This window comes from Dromiciops gliroides, chromosome 3 (genome assembly GCF_019393635.1).
Source record: "Dromiciops gliroides isolate mDroGli1 chromosome 3, mDroGli1.pri, whole genome shotgun sequence".
In the NCBI taxonomy this organism is placed as follows: domain Eukaryota; kingdom Metazoa; phylum Chordata; class Mammalia; order Microbiotheria; family Microbiotheriidae; genus Dromiciops; species Dromiciops gliroides.
The window spans coordinates 573,245,255-573,269,533 of NC_057863.1; the positions used below are offsets into that span (position 1 = coordinate 573,245,255).

General features: G+C 39.7%; 1 protein-coding gene across 1 annotated transcript in view; it reads right to left on the bottom strand.

Moving 5' to 3' along the window:
• The window catches only part of NEK5 (NIMA related kinase 5), a 116,409-nt gene that overhangs the window by 40,024 nt on the left and 52,106 nt on the right, over window positions 1-24,279 (bottom strand). Inside the window, 5 exon segments of the mRNA XM_043997635.1 lie at window positions 3,528-3,623; window positions 4,399-4,485; window positions 13,356-13,469; window positions 13,983-14,049; window positions 21,406-21,590. Coding sequence (XP_043853570.1) covers window positions 3,528-3,623; window positions 4,399-4,485; window positions 13,356-13,469; window positions 13,983-14,049; window positions 21,406-21,590 — 549 coding nt within the window.

Sequence of the window (24,279 nt, forward strand, 5' to 3'; positions counted from 1 at the left end):
TATCTCTCTGATACCATCCATGACATCACTCTTCCTGTGCAATCCTTCAATGTTCATATGTCATAGCCCCTCGTATACCCACATCTCCCTTTCATCATCCTTTGGGTAACTTGCAACTTTAGTTTTTCAGAGACTATTGGGACTACATGACTTGAAGCAATTTAGCATCACTGGGTGAACACTGTTGTTAGAAAGTTAAGCCATCGTTTCAGAGAGACGCATGGGGTTATTACAAGCAATGCATAATTTCATAAATGCAATCCATCCTTTCTCTTCTTCCAATGCACTTTAGGGCCCAGTTCTTTGCTTCTCAGCAGTGTTTATCCAAGATATAGCTACTGACGGACTAGTTCCATGTATTGTACAGCCAACTGCACACAAAGGAAAGAAACAAGCATTTAAGTGCCTACCATGTTCCAGGCACTCTTCTTCATGCTTTACAAATATTGTCTCATTTGATCCTCACAGCAACCCTGAAAGGTAGGTGCTGTTATTGAAGAAACTGAGGCAAGCAAAGGTTAAGTGACTTGGCCAGTATCCTGTAGGTATCATGTGTCTGAGGCCAATTTTTTTTGGGGGGGGGGCAATGAGGGTTAAGTGATTTGCCCAGGGTCACACACAGTGAGTAAGTGTCAAGTGTCTGAGGCCAGATTTGAACTCAGGTCTTCCTGAATCCAGGGCCGGTGCTTTAGCCACTGTGCCACCTAGCTGCCCCTGAGGCCAAATTTAAACTCAAGTCTTTCTAACTCCAGACTCAGCTCCCTATCCAGTATGCCTCCTAGCTGCCTCCTAAAAACATAGACAATAGGCCTCCTTAATCCACATAGTTCTTTCTGTGTGGTCAAACTGTTCTAAGTGAAAATGGATCTCACAGAGATCCAAGATTCAATGCAACTGGCCCACCACTTGCAAATAAAGGCATCTGGAGGACTTCCCCATCTTTGGGAGATTGCTTTTCCCTTCTTTTTGTTTTTTTTTTTTGGTTTTTTTGCAGGGCAATGAGGGTTAAGTGACTTGCCCGAGGTCACACAGCTAGTAAGTGTCAAGTGTCTGAGGCCAGATTTGAACTCATGTCCTCCTGAATCCAGGGCTGGTGCTTTATCCACTGTGCCACCTAGCTGCCCCCCTGTTTTTCCCTTCTACTCGGCACTAGAAATCCTCCATTATGGTGGCAACAGCTTTGGTGAGCATGAATCTCCTTGTTTTTTGCCTCAAAGGGTTGTTAGTCTATACACGTGCAGCAAAGGTTGAAGGTATGTGAGAGAGGCAAAGCAGCAGGCTTTCACAAATGATATTCTATAACAGGTCACATCTTTGCAGTCACAAAACTGATGGAAAGGTGAGGAGAAAACAAGATCTCACTGTGCTTATTATTTGTCAAGTATAAAACAAGCCTTTGATTTAGCAGAATAAAAGGTCTCCAGAGGGCCCCCCACCCCCACCCCTACCCGGCTCTCCCCTTTCATGTCTCTCATGCATATTTTTAAATCATACAAGGCCTTACAAGACCTAGTCAAGATGGCTCTCCTTTCCCATTGCTATAACATGTTTATAAAAAATAATCTAATAGATTTAAAAATACACATGGGTGGGGGCAGCTAGGTGGCGCAGTGGATAGAGCACCGGCCCTGGAGTCAGGAGTACCTGAGTTCAAATCCGGCCTTGGACACTTAACACTTACTAGCTGTGTGACCCTGGGCAAGTCACTTAACCCCAATTGCCTCACTAAAAAAACAAAAAAACAAAAAAACAAAAAAAAAAAAATACACATGGGAAACACCCAATGGGATAGCCTCTGGAAACATTTTATTCTGTCAAATGAACATAGAAATAATAAGCACAGCAAGATCTTGTTTCCACCCTACCTTTCAATGAATTGTGTGACTGTGAAAATGTGACCTGTTGAAGAACAACATTTGCCTGCCTCTCCTTTTCTCACATATACCTTTATCAAAGTTCCTTTGATACTTGTATAGATAATTTTATTTATTTACTTTTGCAGGGCAATGAGGGTTAAGTGACTTGCCCAGGGTCCCACAGCTAGTAAGTGTCAAGTGTCTGAGGCTAGATTTGAACTCAGGTCCTCCTGAATCCAGGGCTGGTGCTCTATCCACTGCGCCACCTAGCTACCCCTTGTATATGATTATTTTAATAAAGATTTTATCAAGATGGAAAAGCAGAACATGATTTGGTAATTACTAAAAATTCTCCTAGTCATCTTTAAAAAAAAAAAATAACAATAAGATCCAAGTTTTCCCTCCTCCCCAACAAAGCCTCTGGTATCCTATTGATTTTATTTGTTTGTTTTTGTGGAACAATGAGGGCCAAGTGACCCGCCCGGGATCACACAGGCAGCAAGTGTCAAGTGTCTGAGGCCGCATTTGAACTCAGGTCCTCCTGAACCCAGGGCCAGCGCCCCATCCACTGCACCACCTAGCTGCCCCCTGGTATCCTATTGAAAACCAAACCTTTAATACTCTCAAAATTGCACTGCCTCTGGCACAGAACTTCACTAATTATACCTGGTTAAATCCAGCACCTTTTCCCATTTTTGTTTTCTAAATTCCATCTAATTCAAGGCAGTACACTAGAGATTGGTGGAGTCCCAGTGCGATGGGTGGCACCACTAAATCATTAATGGGTTTGCTTTCAAAATCCTTACAGATCATTTCCCTCTCTCTTTCATTTGTCATCCTCCTTCTAGTTTCCTTTATAATGCCTTCAAGATGATTTTCTTTAGTTGTGCCTCTAGCCAAGCCATCTGCAATTTTGTTTTCCCCTTTACTGTTTCTCATTATTTTATGAGGTGATACTGTTTATAATCTTCCAGCGATATTTTTCATAACATTTTACAAATGAGTTTATAGGCTAATCTCATGTTGTGTTTGGCAGCCATCTCTCTCTGCTTGGCAAGATCAAGTCCTAGAGGATAGATACTGAAAAACACCATCTAATTTGTAAAAAGAAAAAGAAAAAGAAAAGAAATATATAACTAGAAAATTATGTGAAGGGAAAATTGAGAGATAGAGACCTGCGACCAAAATTTGATCATTTTAAAATTCATTTCTGAAAAGATATTCTAATTCATTTCAACTCAAATAAAAATGTTAAAACATTTTGTAGGTATCTACTGAGGGCAAGGTACTGTGTAATGCATTGGGTTAGGACAGATAAGACACCCTGCCTGTTCTTAAGGAGCTTATCATCAAATGGAAGGAGGGAGGAAATGCATATGCAAATAAGTATTATGTAATAAGGAATGTGATTCAAATTCATCTAATTCAATCTTTTAGAGCACCCATTGTGTACAAAGCACTGTGATAGGTGTCCCTCTGGAGGCAAATGAGATTTCCACTCATTAAAAAATGTAATTAAATAAATAAATGGTTTTCTTACTATAATCTCTCAATGGCTGGTTTTAGGGAGTTAAGAAACTGACACATAACTTTCAAGTAGCTGATCTTGTGTATGAAGAGGAAATCTTTATGGGAACTCTGCAATAAAACTCCATTCACAAACATCAATACCTGTGCTGGTTCTCCTGTTCCCTCAGGTTCATCCTGGTGAGTATATGTCTTTTTATGCTTCACAAAATAAGTCTTGTGATTTATATTTGAATCCTCCTTTAACGCAAAACATTCATGATTAATTTTGAATCCACACTGTAAAAATTCAGTTAAGTTCCCTGATAAAAGTTAAAGTGCAAAAGGGCCTATTAATCCTACTATCTAAAATAGCTTGTCAAAATAGCTTATATTTACATAGGACCTTAATGATTACATAGTTATTTACACATGTATTATCATTTAATAATACTCACAACATAATGAGGTAGATAGTAATGCAAGTATCAGTCCCATTTTACAAATCAGTCAATCAGCAAGCATTTACTGACCCATGGTCACATAGCTATTTAATGTCAGAGATGGATTTCAAAACTAAGTCTATCTTTTCAATATACTATGCAGCCTATAGCCTCTCAACATAAACTTTAGACCAATTGATGATAATAATTAACAGTGATTTTACTATCTCTAGTTATCTGAGAGATTTTCAGTGTACTCAAGAGTTTTTCTCTCTAAAGAAATGGTATATTACTATTCCCATTGAGATATCCACCCCCTCCCCCATTTTCTTTAAGGAAATAATTCATTTTGATTACTGTTCAATATATGTATTTATTTTAGGGTTTTTTGTTTTTTTTTTAGTGAGGCAATTAGGGTTAAGTGACTTGCTCAGGGTCACACAGCTAGTAAGTGTTAAGTGTCTGAGGCCGGATTTGAACTCAGGTCCTCCTGACTCCAGTGCCGGTGCTCTATCTGCTGTGCCACCTAGCTGCCCCTATGTATTTATTTTAAATGAAAAAAAATGTTCACTTTGGAGAAATTTATTTTTTACCTCAAGTCCTCTTCCAACCTTCCTTCTAATAGCTTTCATGTCATTGTGGTACTGCTGTCGTATTTCCTCCAACTGTTTTCGATATTCCTATGAAGCAAATGAACATTTAAAATGTTTGTGTGAACAACATAGCAAAAAATAATCTAAATAAAACCAAAAATTATTATTTCATTTAAGCAATCTTGAATGTTTTTGATAGACATAGAGATTTCAGTAAGGATCAGAGACAACAAGAGCCTTTAAGGCAAGGTTTTATTCTACCAAATCAAATGCTTTTTCCATATTCAGCAAACAATAGGCACAATGGGATCCTATATTCTCCACATCTTTCTGTCAAGTGTGAAATAGTGAAGATGTGGTACCATTGAATAGCTAATACAAAAGTCTACTTGTTGTGAGAATTGGTTTGGCATCCCCTACTGGAGAGATACTGTAAGGAAGCTCCACCATGAGGAGAAAACATGTGATTTAGAGACCATGTAATTTTAGCGTCCGGAAATTACATCTATTTTTCTTTTTCTTTTTTCTGTTTTTTTTGGGGGTGGGGCGGGGCAATAGGGGTTAAGTGACTTGCCCAGGGTCACACAGCTGGTAAGTGTCAAGTGTCTGAGGCTGGCTTTGAACTCAGGTATTCCCGAATCCAGGGCTGGCTGGTGCTTTATCCACTGTGCCACCTAGCTGCCCCCCGGAAATTACATCTATAGAACCACCTGTGGGACTTGTCAATCACAGCTACCAGCCAATTAGCTTGGAGCTGTGTGTGTGTGGATGGCCCTGTTTCCTGTGGGAGAGGAGGTTTCTGGGAGGAAGAAGGAGTAAGTGAGCTCTCTTTTGCCCGGGACCTCGGTTTGAGTGGAGCTGAGATGCTGGCTCCCTGAGATAGATAGATGAAGGCATCTTGGCCTCTTTCTCTCTCCTCACCAAATTCTTATGCTCCTTAATAAATACTTAAAAGTCTAAACTTTTTCTAAAGCTTATAATTTATGGTGACCACTCATTAGATTTTTAGACAGTCTAGCTACAATTTTAGCCTTGTACAGATGGCAACTTTACAGATGGTGAGCCAGCCAAGAGATGATGAACCCTGCGATCTTCTGATCTTCCAGTTTGGTAAGAATTTCCCCCGATTTCCACACGTGCCTGTCTCTTTAAATTGGGTTTCTCTTAACAGCTTAGTACCTAGGCTAAATACCTGATTTACCTCTTAAGTACCTTTTCCTCCTTAATTTTAGCTTCCTATTTTCTTTTTCTTTCTTTCTTTCTTTTTTTTGTGTGAGGCAATTGGGGTTAAGTGAGTTGCCCAGGGTCACACAGCTAGTAAGTGTTAAGTGTCTGAGGCCGGATTTGAACTCAGGTCCTCCTGACTCCAGAGCTTGTGCTTTATCCACTGTGCTACCTAGCTGCCCCAGCTTCCTATTTTCAATGGATCAAAAAAGCCTTCTAAATTTTACCCTTCTAAGCCTCTTTTCTTGGTTATTCACCCAGGCAAAGGTAATCCTGCACTTTGAGTCCCCCAAAGATTTAATTCATTGGGATCTGTGGAATGAAGCCAGCAAAGAGCTTGTGCAGGAGGAGAAGGCAGCTTTTCCAAATTCTAACACTAAGTGTTGCTCTAATTTTACATGTCTGGAGGCAACGACCCAGCCTCTAGGAAGCCTTTATTCCCCTAGCATCAGGGGAAGGGGAAGAAGGGGAACCCAGGCCTGAGTTCAAAACCAATTCTCACATTGTTCCCCATAAATATTCTTATCAAAGATGTCCTTTATGTGTGACATAAAACACTTGTATATGTAAGAAAGTAAGCATGCGGGTCAGTAATTGTTGCTGTTTTCTCAGAAGTACGTATTTAACAACTCTCTGATGATAATAAATAAGAGGTAAGACACAAAACAGGGAGGTATGTTTGTCATTGGTCTTCACCACGGATGAAGAAGATTGAGCACAGAATCCAAAGCAAAGCAGATTCTTTGTGGATGGCAAGATCCTCCAAATGTTCCTGCTTGCAGGTTCCATTGTTCTGGGAAAGTCGTAGAACACTCTTGGAAGGAAAGGCCAAGTGGATAAAGAGTGTCTATGGCCTAGATTATGAGATGAGTTTGAATGGACATCCACCAATATGTATCCTTGGGATGGACAATAAGATCTGGATGAGGAGCTGAGGTCAGAGTTGAACTAGAAGGAGAGACTGGGCTAAATTGCCTTGAGGAGATTTCAAAGATTTGGTAACTACCCCAAGGTTTCCATGGAAACAAAGGCCCATCTTTTACTGCCAATGACATCATGATGTCGAGGTCAAGGTACAGTTTGCTTGACTGTGTCTGATCAGTCCACAGTGTGCTGGAGTACGGCTGATCAGTCAGAAGGCTCTGCCATGTTGGGCACAAATAGTCTATTTGAACATTGGAGATAGAGATGTCTCTAGATTTGCATATCTCACGTGTTCTTTGTGCTGCTGCAATTCTGCTTTGCTCATAGAACCCAGCAAGCACCTTCTTTGATGCAGGCTCCTCATGATGTGCAGTCTTGTGCCAGAGTCTCCCATGTCTCACACTTGATATTAAAGTTTTTTAGAGAGACCTTGAGAGTGTCCTTGTACTGCTTCTTCAACCTCTGTGTGAGTGCTTGCCTTGGGTGAGTTCTCCATACACGGTCTTTTAGGAAAACGTGCATTTGGCATTCAGGCTACGTGACCAGCCCATTGGGGTTGCATTCTCTGTAGTAGAGTTTGAATGCCTGGCAGTTCAGCTCAAGAGAAGACCTCAGTGTTGATATCTTATCTTGCCGGTGATCTTCAGAATCTTCCTAAGACAATTTAAAGGGAACATTTTCAATTTTCTGCCATGGCACTGGCATATCATCCAGGTTTCGTAGGCATTTAATAATGAGGTCAGGACAATGACTCTGTAGATCTTCAGTATGGTAGGCAGACCAATAGCTCTTCTCTCCCATGCTTTCTTTTGGAGCCTCCCAAACACTGAGCTAGCTCTGGAAATGCATGCATCGACCTCATAGTCTACATGTACATCCCTGGAAAGTATACTACCAAGGTAAGCGAACTGACCCCCAGCATTAAAATTTTCTCCATTTGTTGTATCCAATGACTCTGTGTTTGGATGGTGCTTGGTTGGCTGGTGGAAAATCTTTGTTTTCTTGATGCTGCTTGTCAGGTAGGCCAAACTTAGCATAAGCAGCAGAGAATCAATCTGTTGCATCTTAGCCTCAGAGGCTGTGTTGAGTGCACAATCATCTGTGAACAAAAAGTCGCGCACCGACTCTCTCTCTCTCTCTCTCTTTTTCTACATAGCAATGAGACAGAGAATACAATTATCTTTGAAGAATTAAAGACAAGTAGCATACAGAGGGCATAGAGAAGCACATGGAAGGAGGGTGACAGGTTGCAACATATAATCAATGAAGAACATCAAAGAACAGGAATAAAAGATGTCATCCAGGAAATGTTAGGAAGGGAAGGTTGGCTGGTTATGTGGCGAGGACGAGGAATGACAAGTGAATGGCCCATTTGTTCCACACTGCAATGTCAGGAGAAAGTGAGGAAGATCTCTAGCACCAGGTGGAACCTCACGGCAAACTTATGGGAGGCATGGATGCAGAAGACAAGAGTTATATAGAAATGGGCAGGTACAAATAGGTTGAGATCTGCATCCTTAGAGGGAACTCTAACATCACTGAGATTCCAGATCCATCTGAGAAGCTGGGTATCATTTGAATACATCAAAAATTTAAACACAGACACACACACACTCACAACTGACTGGCATTAGATGAAATTAGAGAAGTCTGCTGCTCTGCATCAGTATTCTCAAACTTTTTTGTTTGTTTGTTTGTTTTTGTGGGCAGTGAGGGTTAAGTGACTTGACCAGGGTCATACAGCTAGTGTCAGTGTCTGAGGCCAGATTTGAACTCAGGTCCTTCTGAATCCAGGGCCGGTACTTTATCCACTGTGCCACCTCGCTGCCCCCTTAAACTTTTTTGAATACCTACCCCTGTTAGTAAAACACTTTTGAGTACATGCCTCCAGTATATGTATACTTATATGTAACTGGGTTCTAGTGAATGCCCATAGTGCCTCTGATGGCGTCTCTTCCTGGGGAGAAACTGAGGACCATGATTCAAGAAAATTGTGATGAAATGGAATGGAAATGCCTTGGAAAGACTGGGACATTTTGTAACTGGGTCTGGTCTGCTAACCAGACGGTGAATGATTGGCTAAGTGGTTAGAACTGCAGGCATTTTCAAAAAGGCTGTCATCAGCCTTGGTCATTGTCTTCAAGTCATCATTCTGTTTTGTCCCTCTGCTCGGGGTCTGATTCTTCTGCTGGTGTCTAATGAGACAATGCTGAAAGAGAAGCCATGTTGGGTTTCCTCCCCAATGGGGCCAAAATGTGGTCATGTAAAACAGGCCTCGGTCCGTGGCCTTTGCATTTGTTCCTTTCCCTCCTAGGAAGGAATCAGAGACTCCCACCTTATGAGTTTTGAACAGTCAGGAGTGTGAGTGTCCCAACAGCGGGCTTGGCATCAATGTCTTTAGAAAGAAGGGGTGATCTTCAGGAATGACCTTCAGGACCCAACCCAGCAGGACCTGAGAGCAGAACTCAACAGGTGTTCTGAACCCATTCTCCCCAGAGACTGAGATGATACAGGAAAGCATCTCCCCCGTGGTGGCAGGGGGAAATGTTTGTACTTCTGTTCTGTTTTAAATCTTTAAGGTAAACATCCCTTTGTAAAAGCTAATTGATGTTAAGTGGTTAAATAGAACTAAGGTGTTCATTGTTGGGACCTAACAGTGGGAGGAAGCACAGACAGGAGGGCATAGAACTGAAGGCAGAGAAAAGAGATACCCCCCCAACCCCTCAGTGGACCCTAGAACCATAAAGGACAGAAGGAGTCAGCTGCCTCTGAGAGAGAAGGACCACAGAATTATCTGCTACATGCATTTATAAATGCTATTAGGTTAATATGCCATGTACAAAAATAGCAATGAAAAAGAATGAGGGAAAGATAAAATAAATAATATTTTAAATGTATTAATGAAACCAAACCCCTTTTTATTCTTAGGAGCACTATGACTGAATGTGCTTCATTATTAAAAAACAAACAAACTATTTATGTCCTGGGGTAAAGGGCAGAAGTAAATAATAGTTAGAAATGATTCAGTTACTTCGATAATAATAGCTGGCATTTATGTAGAGTTTTAAAGCTTGCGAAGCACTTTATAATTTTACATTTTATCCTTGAAAGGTGATGTTATTATTATCTCCATTTTGTAAATGAGGAAGCCAATATAGGCAAGTTAAATGATTTGCCCAGGGTCACACAGTTCATGGCTAAGGCAGGATTAGAACACAGGTCTGTTCTGACTCTGGGTCCAGTACCCTCTTCACTTGGCCCAAGTAGCTAGCCAAGTCAGGGAATTTTTCTTGGCTTCTGTCTTCCTTTTTTTTTTTTTTGGAAGTTTTTTGTTAAAAGATAACAGCAAAGAAATAATGGATCATAGCAGTCTATGACCATAGTAGTTCTGCAGCTAGAGTCATGTTTCTCTGTGTGTAGATGTTGACCAGACACCAAGCAAAAACAATTTTTTAAAAAGTGAATTATTCCTGATTTTAACTCATTAGAAAGCTTTCAGTATAAATCTGACCCTCCTTTCTTCAAGTGACTCTGCTTAGTAGAAGGTATCACACTTTAGTTTCAATTTATTTATGGATATCTTAATTGTGTTTTTATATGAGTGAAGGAACATCTAGGAGGCCAATTTACTGGACCACAAAGTGCAAGAAATGAAAGTAATAAAGCTAGAAAGGTTGGCTGGTGTTAGGTTGGGAAGGCCTCTGTACACCAAACAGGGGATGTTATATTTGATCCTGGTGGTATTAGGGAGCCCTTTCTTGAGTTTCTTGAGTTTCTTGAGCAGAGGGGTGACCTGGTCAGACCTACATTTGGGGAAAATCATTTTGGCAGGTGTGTGTGTGTGTGTGTGTGTGTGTGTGTGTGTGTGTGTGTGTGTGTGTGTGTGTGTGTGATGGATTGCACTGAGAGACTTGGGGCAGCCCCGAGGAGAGGAGATGAGGTACTGAGCCAGGGTAGTGTGTGTGAGCAGAAAGAGGGGAGCATATGCAAGAGATGCTGTGGAGTTAAAAACAAAAGGATCTGGCAGCTGCTTGGATATGTGAGGAGAGTGAACACGAGGAGGGAAGTGTGATACTGAGATTGTACACCTGGGCAAATGAAAGGCTCTGATAGTTCTATAGTTGTTGCATTATATAACTAAACTGGTAATGAATTCCGTTTTTTTCCTAGCACAATAATATCATTATTCACACAATCTGTGTAACCTTTAGGATTCCAAAAAGGCAAATCTGCAAAAACAACAGGCCTGATAACAGAACATGGAAGGGCCTGCCACTCATGCTATCTTAATCATAGCCATTTACATTCACGTGTGCTTGAAGGGTTAAACAGACATTGATTAGATGTATATACCTGGCTAAGCCCCTTAACCTACGAGCCTCAGTTTCCTCATCTATAAAACAAGGGGATTGGACTCAATGTAGGATATGTATTCCTCTTACTCATCTACAATCAACAAAGGGTTGGAAAGGCTTCAGTTTAGGGTCTGAAGAGACTCAAGGATCCTGTAGTTGGTATAGAATATAATGAACTGCCACATTTCCTCAAGATGGTGCCGCCAAGGGGCAGCTAGGTGGCGCAGTGGATAGAGCACTGGCCCTGGAGTCAGGAGGACCTGAGTTCAAATCCGGCCTCAGACACTTGACACTTACTAGCTGTGCGACCCTGGGCAAGTCACTTAACCCCCACTGCCCTGCCAAAAAAAAAAAAAAAAGATGGTGCTGCCATAGTCCACTTCTTATCCTATATTGTGTATTTCCTTTCTGTTTTAGTCAGCTTACAGAAGAAGTCCATGCAGGGCCAAGCCTGTGATCGGATAGCCCCCTATGCCAATGTTGAATTCATTGTTCTCTTTGGTGAACTGTTTCTGAAGGTATAAATAGATCAAGATAGAAACCAAGGTAAAACTGGTTCTTTTTTTTTAATCATAAAAGTATTTTATTATTTTCCAGTTACATGTAAAGATGGTTTTTAACATTTGTTTTTATAATATTTTTAGTTCCAAATTTTTCTCCCTCTGTCCCTTCCCTCCCCCCTCCCCAAGACAAAAAGCAATCTGCTATAGGTTACATATGTACAATCACATTAAACATATTTCTGCATTAGTCATGTTGTGAAAGAAGAATCAGAACAAAAGGGAAAAACCTAAAAAAAGAAAAAAAAAGTAGAAGCAGTATGGTTCAATCTGCATTCAGATTCCACAGTTCTTTTTTCTGGATGTGGAGAACATTTTCCATCATGAGATCTTTGGAACTGTCTTGGATCATTGCTCTGCTGAGAAGAGCCAAGTCCATCACAGTTGATCATCACACAATGTTGCTGTTACTGGGTACAGTGTTCTCCTGGTTCTGCTCACTTCACTCAGCATCAGTCCATTTAAGTCTTTCCAGGTTTTTCTGAAATCTGCCTGCTCATCAGGTAAAACTGGTTCTTAAGATAATTTAATGTGCCTTCTAATCTACTCACCACTCCCAGAACAAAACCTTATACTTTTCTGTCTCCATGTAATTGTTCATGTTGTCCTGCATTCTTGGAATCCCTCCTCATTTTTCCATGGATTCAAATCCAACTCATCCTTCAAGGTTAGAGGCAAAGGCCAAATAATCCATGAAGCTTTCCACGATCGGTCTGACCAAAAAGCCAATCATTTTTCTTTTGTTTTTCTTTTCCCCCTCATCCCTATCTTTTTTTTTTAGTATGTGTGCTGCTGAAGCGAGCATTTTTTTAAATAAATCAGTTCTTGTTTATCCTTCTTTTTTTTTTGATCCTTCATTTTTGAAAATAACACCATGCGATGATATTTCGACTCATCCACGAATTGGATTTAAGTGAGTGAGAGCCACACCTGGTCACCGGCCTCGTTCTCTCTTCCAGCGTCATCAGAGCCCACTGGCAGAACAAAAGTCAAGATGATTGCTGATAGCCTTCGATGCACTGGATGACCTGGGCGTCTTTAATGTGTGACCAAGTTCTAAGAGCGCCACAGTGCCTGCTCCAGCCACCTTCCTGGTCCACAGGAACAAATTGTTCTTCTACGCCCATTCACCTGGGGCAGTCATCGCATGCTTAGAGTAGAAACCCCACCCCCCAAGTCACCAATAGCTTTGAGGCCCTTCAGTTATCTCAGCCTGGTTTAGCCCCTCTGCCAAGGCAGTTTTTACCAGGGTGTGGCTGCTGTGCACGCTACAGCTTTTTGGAGCCACAGGTGAGAATTCAGTGGCAGGTGGACACCAAAAGTGGATGAACAGCCCTGAAAAGGTCTTGACAAGCCCTCACACCAGAGGTACTAGTCCCCCTTGAATACCTTGTACACTCCAACAAAAGGGATGAAAGTCTCACAGTTAGCAGAACCAGGGCTCAGGCCAAGTGTTATGATTCAAATCTAATACTCTCTCTTTTTTTTTTTTGGTGAGGCAGTTGGGTTTAAGTGACTTGCCCAGGGTCACACAAGTAAGTGTCAAGTATCTGAGGCCAGATTTGAACTCAGATTCTTCTGAATCCAGGGCTGACACTCTTTCTACTGAGCCACCTAGTTGCCCCTAAATCTAATACTCTTACCACCACACCATGCTTCCTCTTCCGTTCATATAGAAAGTAATGTTGTCACCAATATCATCTTATAATGGTTATAGATATGCAAGATATGAGCATTTTCTTTACCTTTCATTTATGCTATACATACAGTTATTTGCATATTGTCTTCTCCATTAATATATGAGCTCTTTTAGGGAAAAGAACATGTTTTTGCTTTTGCTTTTCTTTCAGCGACTGGCATACAGTAGCCACTTAATATATGCTTGTTGACTGACCTCTTGCTTAATTTCATTCTTCTTAGACCGTAGATCCTGGAATTTGGGATGTTCTCCTTTTCTTTCCTGCACTTGAAATTGGTTATTTGGCTCAGCCGAAGATGGACGAAGACCCTATCAATGAATAATAAATATAAATAATAAAATGAGAAATAACTATTTTTTAAAATATCCTTTTTTGATGAGGCAAATGTCCTATCAGTAATATCATTTATAAAGCAAAATAGTTTTCTGTTTAAAAACATAATCTTCCCCAGTTCTCTCCCTTCTAAGAAAGAATCTCATCCTGAATTAAACTCTAGAAGTTATTAAGTTACATTAAAAGTTGTTAGTTTCAATGTTCTGAAGGAAGGCTATCAGTGGAAACATAATGCTCCAGAAACATAATGTTCTCCTGTGTCATGTTAGACACCTAGATTGTGTTTCTCAAAGAATAAATGCTAAAGGAGATGTGAAAAATCTGATGTTTAACTTTGGGGATGGAATATGGAGTGGAACTGCCTCCAATGTTGTAAGGGCAAAAAATCAGGAAACGTATATTGAAGCAACAGGCACAGAAAGGCATACAGAACAAAATTTTTGAGTCAGATGTATTGATTTTCTTCCAGAATCTGGCATTTTACTTACCAATTGTTTTTCTACTTTCAGCTTATACTGTTGAGCTTCCAGTCTTCTCTGAAGGTACTCAGCAGGCCTTAAGAAAAACAACATTTTTCAGCTAGAGGAGCAATTTAGAATAATTTCAGGAAACCAGATTGACAGTTGGCAAATCTTAGTGCACAGTTGAAAATCCAACTTCAGTTCACCTTTATGAAGTGGAAAGGACAACTTCAAGGTCAAAGAGTAGGAGGAATGTTCATTTTGCATGGAAGAAATTAATAGAATCAAGAGTGAATAGCAACTGGGGGGAAGGGGAAATCAGTGGGGGAAAAAGGGTCTACTCCAAAGCTACTTTTCCTGGAATAGACAACTTAGTGGTTTTGCCGTAAACCAACTCACAATCTGTTTATGCCACAAGAGTTATCTGTCCCTATAAGGGGCACATTTTTTGAAGTGTCCGGCTAATTCAGGGGGGCAGCTAGGTAGCACAGTGGATAAAGCACCGGCCCTGGATTCAGGAGGACCTGAGTTCAAATCTGGCCTCATTCACTTGACATTTACTAGCTGTGTGGCCCTGCCAAAAATAAAAAAAAGAAAGAAGTGTTTGGCTAATTCAATATTGATAAACCAGCCTCTAATCTTACATATGCACCTTCAAAAAACCCCAACAATACATATTTACTTGCAGAATGGTATAAAAAGTTTTAAATGATTTATTATATAATGCCACTGATTCATAACTGCTAGAGTCTTTGCTGTGAAAGACAATACAGCGGGGTGGCTAGGTGGTGCAGTGGTTAGAGCACCAGCCCTGGATTCAGGAGGACCCGAGTTCAAATCTGGCCTCAGACACTTAACACTTACCAGCTGTGTGACCTTGAGCAAGTCACTTAAACCCAACTGCCTCACTAAAAAGAAAAAAAAAAGAAAGACAATACAGCATAGTGAATAGAGGAGCAGAAAGTCCTGAGTTCAAGTCTCCTTTCTTCCTGATACTGCCTGTATGACCCTAAGCAAGTCACTTAACCTTTTACTGCCTCAAGCAACTCTGTGAGCTTTAAAAACTTCAGAGAAGGTGCCAGTCTGCATTATTGGAGAAAGTTCTTCTTAAATAGCTTTTGTTTTTGTTTTGGCAGAGCAATGAGGATTAAGTGACTTGCCCAGGGTCACACAGCTAGTAAGTGTCAAGGGTCTGAGGCCGGATTTGAACTCAGGTCCTCCTGAATCCAGGGCTGGTACTTTACAAGTAGCTTCTTAAATGAGGAAAACATGCACAGGTCCAGTTGAAATAGAATTAATGTTCTTTCAGGATTTATGAAGCAAACTTTCTTGCATGATTATTAAGCTCTTTCATGCAGAAGAGATTCTCTACACTCAAAAAAATAACTATAATGATCAGGGTTCTCTAATTCAGTTTGAATGTTAGTTATTTTTGAAGCAACTACTCTTTGCAGAGCACTATTTTTTCATGAGACATCTACATGGCACAGTGACTAAAGTGCTGGGCCTGGAGTCCTGAGTTCAAATGTGACCTCTGACACTCAATAGCTGTGTGACCCTGGGCAAGTTGCTTATCCTCTGTTTGCCTCAGTTTTCTCAACTGATAATGAGGATAATAATAACACCTACCTCACAGGGTTGTTATGAGGGTCAAGTGAGATAATATTTGTAAACTGTTTAGCACAGTGCCTGGCATATAGGTGGCATTTAAGATCTAGAATGGAATGAGATAATCACAAGGGGCAGCTAGGTGGTGCAGTGGATAAAGCACTGGCCCTGGATTCAGGAGGACCTGAGTTCAAATCCAGCCTCAGACACTTGACACTTACTAGCTTTGTGACTTTGGGCAAATAACTTAACCCTCATTTCCCTGCCCAAAAAAAAAAAAAAAAAAGAGAGAGAGAGACAATCACAAACAACTGCAATGCAAAACATGATAGAGAGGAGGGAAGTACTATAGAAGACACCAAGAGAGATAATTACTGCCTGAGAGGAGGATCAGGAGTATGTTGGTAAATATTTAAGAACTAGCTCTCCACACTTTTTGTTTTACTTTGTTTTGCTTTGCCCAGTGGACACACTTTTAAGTTTAATCTGCATTATTGACATTTATCCACCACTCTCTGAAGTCTAGACAATTAATAGAACAATAAATCAAGTCCTATTTTTTTTTTTTTGCTTATTTCCTAAGTGAAAATTTCACAATCAGCTTTCTTGAGCATATTAGACTTATCATACTCCTCAGGGTAGGGCATTAAAGGCATAGAAAGAGATATGAAGAATGGAACTAATAAAAAAACACAAAGAGTATCTATTATGGGGTGAGGGCTAGGAGTGGTGGCAAGCAAACTAATTTTGGCAGAAGCTCACTCAAATGTGTAATAAGAGATAAGCTTGGAAAGGTAGGGTGGCCCCAGGTTATGGAAAACCTTGCCTGCCAGGATAAGGAATTTGGTAGACAACAGGCTTTAAGCAAAGGAGGTGCCTGACCAGATCCACCATTGACCTGATTGCATTATGAAGGACTGAAGAGGAAAAAAGAGGAAGCAAGAAGCTGAGGTGGTAAACCAGGTGTGAATAGGGCTGATGCAGGACTTCACCGTGAGAAATGAAATATTACAGAGGCCAAACTGATGGGACTTAGCAACTGATTAGATGTTGGAACTGAGGAAGAGGGAAGAGTCAAAGAAAATCTGAGGGTTGTTTTTTCTAACGTGGGAGATTGAATAATATCCCGATGTATAGAAATTGTTGAAGACAGGAGGAGATTTGAGGAGGTGGGAATAATGCATTTGACTTTAGATGTTCTGATTTCGAGATCCTAGTAAAATATTCAGGTAGAACTGCCCTGATCTGCTGTTGGAGACATGATTCCACAGTTCAGGGTAGACTTCAGGGCCCCGTGATAAATATATGCAAGCCACCTGTGAAAAAAATATGGAGGTCTGAGAGTAAATGAGGAGTTCTAAGGGAGAGAGTATAGAGAAGAAAAGAAGAGAGTTGAGAACAGATCCTTGTAGGAAAAAATAGCTTAAGGACATGAAAAGGAGAAGAGGAGACAGCAAAGGAGACAAAGAAGGGAGGAGTGGTTCAAAAAAAGTATTAGGAGTGCTGTCTCAAAAGCTGAAGAGATGAAGGAGAGTGTCAATAGCATCACATGTTAAAGAGAGCAAAGAGATTGTTGACTGAGAAAAGAACTTTGGATTCAGTGATAAGGAGGATGTGCGTGGTCAATGAGAGATTCATTTCTGTGGAGTGATGGAGAAGGAAGCCAACTAAGACAGTGAGTGGTAAGGAAGCTGAGGCATCAGGAAAAGACTTTTTAAAGAAATTTGACTACTTGTGTATAACTTATTTTGAATTGCTTGAGTTCTTGTGGGTGGGGGGTAGGAATGGGGGGGGGGAAGAGAAGTTGGAACACAAAGTTTTTTTTAAATTGATGTTAAAATTTTGTTTTTACATATATTTTGTTTGTTTCTTTCTTTTTTTTTGGTGAGGCAATTGGGGTTAAGTGACTTGCCCAGGGTCACACAGCTAGTAAGTGTGAAGCGTCTGAGGTCAGATTTGAACTCGGGTCCTCCTGACTCCAGGGCCAGTGCTCTATCCACTGCGCCACCTAGCTGCCCCTTTTACATATATTTTGGAAAATAAAATTCTATTTAAAAAATTAGATAAAAATTAAAAATTAAAAAAAAAGAAATTTGGCAATCAAGAGGGGAGAGTTGGGGCAGAAACTGGATAAAGTATAGGTTAAGGGAAGGCTCCTACTTAAAAAAGAAAAAAACCCACTTCAAAAAAATCAATATAGATAGTCCCCTACTTAAAAACAGATTGTTTCCTAAATGTTTATAAATTCGTTGTTTGGAATGTAGAATACATTTCCCCAAAGAAGAAAAAGTCTAAACTCTCTTCCATGTGACAAGCCTTCACATGCTTGTAAAACAAAATAAAACAAAACAAAATTTTAAAACCCAACTATTAATCCTTTCTGTCTTCTTTTCTTTTCTTTAGGCCAAATATTGTCAGATCTTTCAACTGATTCTTATATGGTATGAACTCCATGACCTTAATCATTCATGTTGCCTTTCTCTGGGTGTACTCTAGCTTATCAGTGTCTTTCCTAAAATAGATTACCCGGAACTGAACACAGTGCTCCAACTGACTAAGCCAGACCCTACAGAACTATTACCTCCTTTATCCTGGATCTTATACTTCTTTTTCAGGCAGTTAGGTGGCACAGTGGATAGACTGCTGGGCCTGGAGTCAGGAGGACTCATCTTCCTGAGTTCAAATCCAGCCTCAGACACTTACTAGCTGTGCAACTCTGGGCAAGTCACTTAATCCTGTTTGCCTCAGTTTCCTCATCTGTAAAATGAGCTGGAGAAGAAAACGGCAAACCACTCCAGTATCTTTGCAAAAAAAAAAAAAAACCACCAAACAAACAAACAAGAACAACAACAACAAAAACCCAACAACCCTAAAAGGAGAAATGAAGAGCCAGATTCTTAATGTCACTTAAGGTTACATTAGCTTTCATTACACTTGACTAATTTTGAGGCTGCAGTACACTAACTAGAACCCTGAGATCCACTCATGCCTCCTCAATCTTGTAGTTGTGAAGTCGATTTTTGGAGCACGAGTGTAAGAGTTTACATTGATCTCTTTTAAATCTCATTCTTACTCAGTTCAGCTCATTGTTCTAGCCTGATAAATTTTTTTTTTTTGGAATCCTGATTCTGTCATCCAGTGTTTTAACTATCCCTCCCAGATATAGTTAATCTCTTTATATCACATTACATTCCAACTCGTTATTAGCCATTTTTATTCTGTCTTTTCCAGTGCAAAGATTATTCTCCCTGGCAGAGAAAGGAGCAGTGTTGTCTTATCTCTCTGATCAGTTCACATAATTCCATCTACCACAAGTAAGGCTCCTCTTTTCCCCCCAAAAGCTTACACACACACACACACACACACACACACACACACACACACACACACCTTTTCTTATCCTTAGCTTTTTTTGCTAGTCTTCACTTATTCTGAACTTTACCTGTTCTTACAGGAACATGTCACTCTATCATAGTCATTCTATATTACCTACTCTTTCTTCCATTCTCTGAACATGTCTTTTAAAAAATATCCACCAGGGGCAGGTAGGTGGCACAGTGGATAGAGCACCGGCCCTGGAGTCAGGGGTACCTGAGTTCAAGTCCGGCCTCAGACACTTGATACTTACTAGCTGTGTGACCCTGGGCAAGTCACTTGACCCCAGTTGCCTCACTAAAAAAAAAAAAAAATCTACCATGTTGGTTTTCGCATTCATACCATCATGTCCTGTGGAAAGACCACTGAATTTTGAGCAGGAATGTGCTGCCAACAGCTCATACCACTTAGAGCTGATTGTAAAATTTTCAGTGTGAACATTTACACCTTGGAAATTGAAAATGCTACAAATCAGGGCTTGATTTATTTTTTGATTGATTGACTAGACCTAAGAAAATGATGGAGACAATATTGATAATGCAGATTAAACTTTAAATTGTGTCCTGGGTATTGTTAAATATTTACCAACACATCCCTGCAGAGGACCCATATTCAAAACCTAGTTCGCCTTGGGCCATTCACTTAACCTCCATGGCCCTCAGTTTCTTCATCTGTAAAATGAGAGGACCTAACTTAATGATGTCTAAAGTCCCTTTCAGCTCTAAATCATATGCTAAGTTTTGTTGAACCAACTTCATTTCCTTTTGTGAAAGAGTTGCTAGGCTGTCAAATCAATATTTGTACACACAGTATTTCTGTTTTGTTTTTGTTTTTGTTTTTTTTTAGTGAGACAGTTGGGGTTAAGTGACTTGCCCAGGGTCACACAGCTAGTAAGTGTTAAGTGTCTGAGGCCGGATTTGAACTCAGGTACTCCTGACTCCAGGGCCGGTGCTCTATCCACTGCACCACCTAGCTGCCCCCACACAGTATTTCTGAAAGGTATTTGACAAAATCTTATGATAGCCTTTTGAACAGGAAGATGAAATGTAAATTGGATTTGGAGTTGTGTGAGTGACTAAAGGCGAAGAATGTGGATTAGCAGATTGAGTTCATTCTGGAGAAAAGGACTCTCTCCTGAGCTGTGTTTTGTTTAATATTTTTATCAATAATTTAATTACATGCTTATGAAATTTTCAGATAACCCAAAGCTCAGAGGTATAGTTAGTTAATATAATGGTTGATGGCTTCAAAATCCAAAAAGATCTCAATGGACTGGATTGATGGCCTGAATCTAATAAAATGAAATGTAATAGGAAATAATATAAATTCTGCACTTAGGCTCCAAAAAAAAAATTAACTATAAAATTACAGAATGAAGAAGACCTGACTTAATAAGAGTTATATAAACTCCAATGTTTAAGCACTGGAAAAATACCCAGGGGACCGAATTATATTATATGAACTTAATGGAATAAAATTGTGTCATTTTTGTTCAATCATTCTTCAGTTATGTCTCATTCTCCAAGACCCCATTTGAAATTTTCTTGGCAAAGATACTAGAATGGTTTGCCATTTCTTTTTCTAGCTCATTTTACAGATGAGGAAACTGAAGCAAACAGGATTAAGTGATTTGTCCAGGGTCACACAACCAGTGAGTATATGAAGCCAGATTTGAACTCACAAGGATGAGTTTTCCTGACTTCAGGGTCAGTGCTCTATCCACTGCACCGCTTGGCTGTTGCCATTGTGCCATCAGGAATCATGAATATGAAGAATTCAGAGATCTGGGGGAAGATTTGTGTGAATTGATACAGAGGCAAGGAAATGATAGAATATGTGTGTGTATATACACATATACATACCTATATAAAGATACACATGTGCATTTATTTATACGTGCATAGGAACATGGCTCTATCCACTGTGCTACCCAGCTGCCCTCCCCCACTCTACTTTTAAATAGTTCTAATTGTTTAATACTTTTTTTTTTTCTCACATTGAGCCTAAAATTGCTCCTCTTCAGTTTTCACCCTTTGCTCCCAGTGCTTTCCTTGGGGCCATGCAGAACTAATGGTATCACTCTTATATCTGAGAAACTCTTCACATCCTTGAAGATGGCTATTATGTTCCCCTATTCTGCCCACCCCCCCGCCCCCCCAGCTTATTCTTCCATGGGTTAAACATCCCCAGCGGCCTTCAGGTGATTTTCATATGGAACATTCTCAAGACTTTTCACCATTTAGGTCATCCTCCAACTTATTTATGTCCAGATGCTGGCACAACTGGCTTGTGAGGGAATAGAGTAAAAAAGAATAGCAAATGAGATGAAAATAAAGGGAAGAAGAGGGTTTTAGACTTTCCTGCTTGATTATTTGATGTCAGAAAAACTGTAACTATCACAAAGTAAAAAAGGTTGGGTCAATCAAGATATTATTAGAATATGAAAGTTTAAGTTTGAATGTATTACCATTGAGCTGGAGGAGAAGCATAGCCTTCTTTCTGTCTATAATATCTATCAACTCTTCTGTTGATTTCAGAAACATACTGATACCTTGGGTCATAAGCTCTCTTCTGTAAGATGTCCAGTTGAGCATAAAAATGGCCATAAAGTCTGCAACCTGGAGCAACATCTGGTCTTCCTACCACCTTTTTCTGGGGGCTTTGATGCTAAAAGTAACATATAGTAAAAAAAAATTATAACAATAAGTTATCTAATGTATCAAAGAAAGAAAAAGTTGAAAAGTATTTTTCAAATATGTGTCATTCTGATAAATTATCTCAAAATCATTGAATTTTTAAATTTTTTCAATTAACAAGTATCAGTCCTCTCTCCCTCTCCTCTTCCTTGTCTATCCACCCATAAAAAAAAAGAAAAACAAAATTTCTGCAGCAATTTCACAGTCAAGCAAAATACATTTCTACATTGACCATGTCTAAAAATATATGTCCCACTCTACATATCTAGTTCAATACTTCTCTGTTAAGAGATAGGCAGAATTCTAAATCATCAGTGTTTGGGAATCATGGTTGATCACTGTGTTGATCAGAGTTCTTAAGTCTTTCAAAATTATTAGTCTTTACAATATTGTTGTTATAGTATTAATTCTTCTCCTGGTTCCACTCACTTCTTTCTGCATAAGTTCAAAGTGATGTTCAAAGATGCCCACTCCCTCCATCCCTTTCTCATTTTATAGATTTCTACTTGCTCCCCAGATTATGTGAGATAAGTTTCCCCCACAATTCAAATGCTTTTCTTTCTTATTGCATCTTTTCCTTTCCTCTTTTAAGATCATCAAAACAAAACAAAACAAAATTCTCAGGCTATCTTACTTGTTTTCTTTGATGACTCCTGCTGACACTTTAGTTCCTAGGGGATGCTTGTATCACCCCATTAGAATGCAAAAACTTCATCATTATAAAATCTTTTCTGCTTGTTTGCTTCTACTTACCTTTTTATGTTTCTCTTTACTCTCATGTATGTCATTTCTACTCAGCTCTGGTCTTTTCATAAGAATATTTAAAAGTTCTTTATTTTATTAAAAGTCCATTCCCCCCACCCTTGTAATTATTTTGGGTTTTTTGGGTAAATTACTCTTGGTTATAAGACTGTAAAGGTAAAAGTCATCTTTTGCCTTTGGGAATATTGTATTCCATGTTCTCTGTTCTAATATATTAGTGCTACTAAATCTTGTGTGATCCTGATTGTGGTTCTTTGATATTTAAGCTCATTCTTAATTTTTTTTTTTTTTGGCAGGGCAATTGGGGTTAAGTGACTTGCCCAGGGTCACACAGCTAGTAAGTGTTAAGTGTCTGAGGCCGGATTTGAACTCAGGTACTCCTGAATCCAGGGTCGGTGCTCTATCCACTGTGCCACCTAGCTGCCCCCTAAGCTCATTCTTTCTGGCTGCTTGCAGTATTTTTTTTTTTTTTTAGTGAGGCAATTGGGGTTAAGTGACTTGCCCAGGGTCACACAGCTAGTAAGTGTTAAGTGTCTGAGGCCGGATTTGAACTCAGGTACTCCTGACTCCAGGGCTGGTGCTCTATCCACGGTGCCATCTAGCTGCCCCCGCAGTATTTTTTTTTAACCTGGAAGCACTGGTTTTGTGCTATGAAATTCAAAGGAGTTTTCAATTTGGAGTTTCTTTCAGGAGGTTACCAGTAGATTATTTATATACCCATTTTGCCCTCTATTTCTCATTTCCTCATGCTTGGACTAGGACTATAGCCTGCTAATTAACCTACCTGCCTCTCCTCACTCCAGTCCATCCTCCATTCAATGATTCTCCTAAAATTCTGGTCTGATCATGATAACTCAGTAAATTCCAGTGACTTCCTTTCACGTCCTGGACCAAACATAAAATCCTCTGCTTGGCATTCAAAGAACTTTATCATCCAGCCCTCCCACCCACCTTTCCAATTCTCTTATAGAACTTAAATTACTCCCTCCTATGTACTATATACTGATCCTCTTGTTCCTCAAAGAAAAAACTCAAAGTATTTTCACTGGCCGTCCCCCATCTTCACCCCCTTGGTTTCCTTCAGTTTTCAGCTTAGAATCCCACTTTCTACAGGAAGCCTTTCTCAATCCTACTTAATTCTTTTTTTTTTTTTTCTTAGTGAGGCAATTGGGGTTAAGTGACTTGCCCAGGGTCACACAGCTAGTAAGTGTTAAGTGTCTGAGGCCGGATTTGAACTCAGGTACTCCTAAATCCAGGGCCGGTGCTTTTCCACTGCGCCACCTAGCTGCCCCTCAATCCTACTTAATTCTAATGCTTATTTATCCTATATATAATTTGTTTTTACATATTTTTTCCATGTTGTTGCCCCCGTTAGATTGTGAGCTCCCTGAGAATAGGAACTTTCTTTCATTTTATTTATGTCCCCAAAACTTAGTACAGTGCTTATCAATTAATAGGAGCTTAGTCAATATTTATTGTCTTACAGTTATTTTTTTCCATTTCTTGTGTGTGTGTGTGTGTATAATATTTTTTAAAAAAATCATTATTCTCAGGTAGTCCAATGATTCTTAAATAATCTTTTCCCAGGTCAGTTGTTTTTGATGTGAGATAACTTACATTTTCCTCTATTTTTTTTGGTTTAATACTTCTTGTAATCTCATAGAATCATTAACTTCTACTTAGTTTATTCTAATTTTCAGAGTATATGGTACTTGGTTTTGTGCCTCTTGTACTAAACTATTAACTCCCTTTCTAATTCTTCTTTTTCCAATTCTTCATCACTCCCATTTCATTCATATTCCCATTTTAAGCTAATTAAAAAAAAACATTCGCATCATTTCTACTTGAAATTTTAATGGATCTTGTGGACAAACTATAAATTA